This window comes from Bidens hawaiensis, unplaced genomic scaffold (assembly GCF_021521415.1).
Source record: "Bidens hawaiensis isolate Kalapana, Puna unplaced genomic scaffold, B.hawaiensis_p1.1 tig00020774_1, whole genome shotgun sequence".
Classification (NCBI taxonomy): Eukaryota; Viridiplantae; Streptophyta; class Magnoliopsida; order Asterales; family Asteraceae; genus Bidens; species Bidens hawaiensis.
In genome coordinates, this window is record NW_027493195.1 from 318,077 (window position 1) to 323,972 (window position 5,896).

Here is a 5,896-nt window from a genome sequence, read left to right on the forward strand (position 1 = left end):
TAAAGAATTAAAAATTCATGTTTAGATTTATGGAGGGATTTTTTGCATGAAAATTAATTGCATTTTTTATGTGTTCTGAATTGATCTTAATCAATCACTAATGAATTTGTAGAGAATGAATCAACCAGAAGACATTTTTAGTGACGATAAGGAAACCGTTAAAGAAACACAAGCCGAAAATCAAAGAGTGTCAGGCAAAAAAAGAAAGCTCATATATGATGAGAAGGAAACCGTTAAAGAAACATATGTATGCTATATATGACGAGGAGGGAAATCGATGGGGAAAATGCAAATACTGTGAAAAGAAATTGGCAGGGTCAGGGTCTGGTAAAAGTGGAACATCATCACAAAACAAGCACATTAAAAATTGTGAGAAGAATCCGGCTAACAAAAAAGATGATAAGCCTAATTTGGTTTCCAAAAACACTGATGATGGTCAAGGTACGCTGGGAATGTGGAAGTTTGACCCAATTAAGGCTAGAATCTTATTAGTTAGGATGATTATTATAGATGAGCTTCCGTTCGTGTTTATAGAACGAGCAGGTTTTAGGAAATTTATGGAAGCCTTGTGTCCCAATATTAAAGTCCCTTCGCGTTTTACTGTGGCACGTGATATACTTGACTTATATTTGGAAGAGAAAGTTAAATTAAGAAACTTTTTTTGTAAAAAATAAGCAAAGGGTTTCCTTTACAATAGATAGATGGACATCGATCCAATGTATCAATTATATGTGCTTGACTGCACATTTCATTGATGACAACTGGTAGTATCATAAGAGAATTATAAACTTTAAACCGATCCTTGGTCATAAGGGGGATGATATAGCAAGGGCTATTCAGGAATGCCTAGACGAATGGAGGATTGAGCGGTGATGGCATTCACTCTAGATAATGCATCATCTAACAATGTTGCTGTTTCCATATTGAAAGATAAGTTGGTTAGAAATTTGCTTAGTGAAGGTAAGTATCTACATGTTAGGTGTGTGACACACATAATTAACCTTATAGTTAAATATGGTTTAAAAGAAAATAATGCAACCATTGAATGCATTCGTAATGCTGTTAAACACATAAGAACCTCACCAGCTAGGCTAGCTGCATTCAAAGCATGTGTTATTGAAAAAAAAATAGAGACGAAAGGGTTGTTGTGTTTGGATGTTTCAACAAGATGGAATAGCACTTTTGATATGTTGGAGAGATCTCTTGAACTTGATAAGGCGTTCAATTTGTATGCTCGTAGGAATAGCAGTTTTAGGCAAGAACTAGATGATATTCCATATCATAATGATTGGAATTTTGCCAGAGAAATAACAAATTTACTTGAACTTTTTAAGAGAAAAACAGTAGATTTGTATTATTCTAACTATATGATTGCACATGAAGTCTTTGCTGAGATTATGGATATTGGCGAGAACCTAAATAGAAAGTTACATGAAAATGGACAACATACCGACGTCAAGAAAATGCAAGGGTTGATGAATACTAAATTTGAAAAATATTTTGATGATGAGGGTAAAAGTAATAAGTTGTTTGATATTGCATCTATCTTAGATCCGCGGGTGAAGCTTTCTATGGTAGAGTATGGGATTACACAAAACTGTGAGTTGATAAGAGAAGCCGGGTTGCTTAAGACATTTGTAGAATTTAAAGATAAGGGTATGTGAGTTGGTTGATGAGATAAAATCAGAAATTCAGTTACTTGTACAAGAGTATGATGATTTAGATGAACTCGTTTCAAGCGGTCTAGTATCTATAGGAAACAAAGTTGACCAAGGTAATGGTAAAAAATTTGGATGGATAAACTTCAAAAATTCCGTGGTGGTACTAGTCAGTCGTCAAGTAAAAGGACAGAATTTGAAAGATATCTGCTAGAGGATGTTGAAGAAATGAAAGATAATTTTGATATTATGTTTGGTGGAGGGTTAATTTAAATAGATATCCAACTCTCGCACGTATGGCGAAAGGTAATATTTGTAATTTTATATGTTGAAATATTATAAATATTAATATAATAACTTGTTTTAATATTTCAGATATCTTGGCTATTCCTGTTTCAACTTTGGTTTCTGAGTCTGCTTTCAATACGGGCGGTCGGGTAGTAGACTCATATAGAAGTTCATTATCCCCCCTCATTGTTGTGGTTTTAATTTGCACGCAGGAATGGATTCGAACCGGTAGAAAACCAATAAACGAAGAAGAGGCATCAGAGCAATTCGATGAGTTCACAAAAGGTAAATATTATTAATTTGTTAATCATATTCGTGTCTTTTTTTTTGACTTACTAACACTTGGTTTTATTTAGATGTTTATGATTAGATCGAGAAGTTGAATATCGAATGATGATTGAAGATTGGTTATGTGAAGAATTCATATGATAATTGTTTGAATGGTTACTTTTATTTAGATTTCTTTTAATGAATTGAACCCTTTAATTGTTGATGCTACATTGCTACTTTTAATTTGGATGGTTTGAATATTGTTACTTTTTTTGCTTTGCTCTAATTTTAATTTTAGTTTTTGATTGTTGTGAGTTGTAAAGTTTGTACAACCATTGATAACAATACCAACAGAAGCGGTTCTCGCCAAGAACCGATTAGCGAGAACCGATTTTAGCGGTTTAGGAACCGAACCGGTTCACTATAATCGGTTCCGGTCCGATTCTATATTTCAGTCTTATTCGGTTCCGGTTCGATTCTCGCGGTTCTGAACCGTTGCACAGCCCTAACTTTTATATAATATTTACGTGTCAGTATAATACTTCGAATAGTCGTAACTAATCCGATCGAAAGAGGCTTCGTACACAAATCCAAAACTTTGCCTGAACAAGGTGAGACTTTGTGCCATCGTGTATAGGTTTTTAATCTCGTGATTATCGTTATGATTATCGGTTTATACTAATCTAGATATACTACATTGTGTTTAACCTAGGTGCTTAATACTAGAAAGCTCTTTATTTGTAAATTTCCAAGGTGAGAAATTCGAGTTTTTGTACAACTCAAATTTGCGTGAGACAACTGGTTTTCCAATACTGTCATGATGATTTCAAAACTTATAAATCTCATGACAGATAGTCCAAATACTTTCAAAGTATAGTAAAGGATTTTAATTACGTTACGAATCCAAGGGTGACCTTTGGATGTTTCCGTGACACTTTGGTTTGGAAGGTTATCGGGTCTAGCTGAGAAGTACCCTCCATCCACTTCCCCTTACATTGATTAAGTCTCTGTAGACTTACGGGATGGCTACTACTGGTATTGTGGGTTTTGTAATAACGACTTACCAAATGGGCTATTACACGTTGCTTATTGGACAAGTGTTAGCCAATAAGTAATATAAACATAGTCACAGATTTGGTCAGAGTGACAAGTACCTTTCGATAATTTGTAAGCATACAGGTGTAAAAACATCTTAATGTTGTAACTTTAAAAATGTTTCATTCAAAAATGAATGTACTCGTCAGTATTTCCTGCTGATCAAATATTCTTAAACATGTTTCAGGTGACTCTTTACTTCGTTAGAGACATAGGATTGATGCATGCGGGCCTTCAGCTTAAATAAGTGGTTTGTCACAAGAATAACGAAATGTGTTATGTAAATTAGGGTGTATCCATATAAAACTTATGTTTGTATAAAATGGGTTTTATTCACATTTTATGAAATAAGAGTCATGATGTTTTTATAACTATGATAATATTTCCTAACTACAGTCCTGATGAAATATTCCGCTGCAAATTATTTTAATAAACATTGATAATGTCGCTCGATGTTCACGACTCCCCTCCCAGGGTAGGCCCAATATAATACAGTATTATTATTTTCAAACATGCTCCCCCCACCCACCCAATCAAAGAGGGGGTGTGTGTGGAAGGAGACATTGGGAAGATTTTCGCCTAAATTCGCCCCACTACACATAATCTTAAAATTCAACTAATTTGCCTTCGAAAACAGTCTATCTAGGAATGAGCTCGGGATGGTATCAGAACCGATCCCGAAAATCCCAAATATTTGGTGCCGGTATCGAAGTGTTCGGCTCGGTACCGTACCGATACCCAAACTCAAAACTTGGTACCGATTCGGCACCACTACCGAAAATGCTAATCTTATTCTTCGATCTCTCCGAAGGTTTTCTGCAAGAATTAAATACGCAAAAATAACATAAAATCAAGGATTATCACCCTTAGACAGAAGATATTGTCCTTTATGTTTATATTTGTTTTCATTGTTTGTCCTTTATCTTTGAAATTGATCTGATTTATACTTTACGTTTCTAAATATTACATTGTTTGTCCTTCGGCCCTAACCCGGTTAGTTTTTCTCGTTAAGTCATGTAATACTCCTTACACATGAGGGTATATTGGTCATTTTACACGTTTGTTTAATAAAATACATTATAATAAAGGTGTTTGTCCAAATCTAGGGTTTCAATATTCCAGATCCCAAACAATGGTTATTTGGAGTCCCACCACCGTTGCCTCAACCACAAACAAAACCACCACCGCCACGTTTACCACCACTTACATCTCCATCCACACTGCTTACTCGAGCTCTATTATGTAAAGCCCCGGTCCCGGTGCCACACGTTGGACGTTGCATTTACTCGTAAACACAATTATGAATATCATAGTTAATTAAAATTTTTCGCGGAATATAAAACTTCAACATATCATTACAAAATTTTGTCTTAGTTAAACATCTTTTGTCTTTCAAAATAAAAACATCATTTAAAAATAACATCACAAGTCTTTAGAAGACAGCTTCTTATTCTTCTACCATGTGTCCTCCTCAAGCTAGCTGCCTCATCCTACTCACCTGCGTGCATACTAAAAGTCAGCTACGCTGAGTGGGTTCTAGTTAATCAGGCAACATACATTACATTCACATGCTTACATAAATACGTATCCGATGATACATACCTTCATCTTTCCTTGAATACTTACATACATACGTACTTTCATTCTTTCTTTCATACTTACATACATACATACATTTCATTCATACATATACGTTTTAAAGAGCATTCCCCCAATAACCTTCGCAGATATTATTAGGGTATGTCCCTACATTCGCGGATATTATTAGGGTCTGTTCCTTACATTCGCAGATATTATTAGGGTATGTTCCCTACATTCGCAGATATTATTAGAGTCGGTTCCCTACATTCGCATATATTATTAGGGTCTGTTCCCTTTTTAACCATACATTCCACCCGTCCTATAACAATACATACCTTTCTTTATATAATCATGCTTTTGCACATACTCATTCCATTACGTACTTTCATACATACATATTTCATACTAGGCATATTACACATTACCTTCCATGTCGATACGTGCAATATCCGAAGATCGTCCACACACCGACAAACATTCATTCATAATATTCATACATACTATCGCATCAATCATCATAGCATACACTTACCATTTAAGGTAAGTGTATTAACATTCACATTGATAATGCGCACAGTCCTGAAAACATAACAAGGAAGTGGGGCTAGAAACTCACCTGGATCCTGTTTATTTCTGAGATTACAGTAATACCCCTCTTTAGCTGTGCACGGCTAACTGTATAAGAATTACAAGTATCAATTAAATATTTCAAACTATTTCCTACTTCTATGTTATTGTAAACCCTAGTCACGAGGGTCCGGGGGCAGCGCCCCTGGCAGCTGGGTCTAGGTGCGGCAGCCCCTAGCAGGGTCCAAGGGGCAGAGCCCCTGGCTGGGGTCGATTCGTTAAGAAATTATTCGTTATGACGAATGGCTTTATTCGTTATAACGAATGGTCTGATTCGTTAAGAAATCTTCATTCTGAGTCGTTACACCGTTCGCTATGACGAATGGTCCCATTCGTTGTGACGAATGGCTTGGTCTGAGTCTTGAAGAGTGCAGAGC

At 35.7% G+C, this 5,896-nt stretch overlaps 1 protein-coding gene across 1 annotated transcript; it reads left to right on the forward strand.

The window, feature by feature from the left end:
- The first annotated feature begins 218 nt into the window (after nucleotides 1-218).
- On the forward strand, nucleotides 219-674 carry LOC143561690 (zinc finger BED domain-containing protein RICESLEEPER 4-like). Its single transcript, XM_077049693.1, has one exon. It carries the CDS (start codon nucleotides 219-221, stop codon nucleotides 672-674), a length of 456 nt encoding a protein of 151 aa, XP_076905808.1.
- Nucleotides 675-5,896: the final 5,222 nt, after the last annotated feature.

Excerpts from the sequence above, each read along its gene's own strand:
- LOC143561690 (XM_077049693.1), top strand. The coding sequence starts at position 219 with ATGAGAAGGAAACCGTTAAAGAAACATATGTATGCTATATATGACGAG.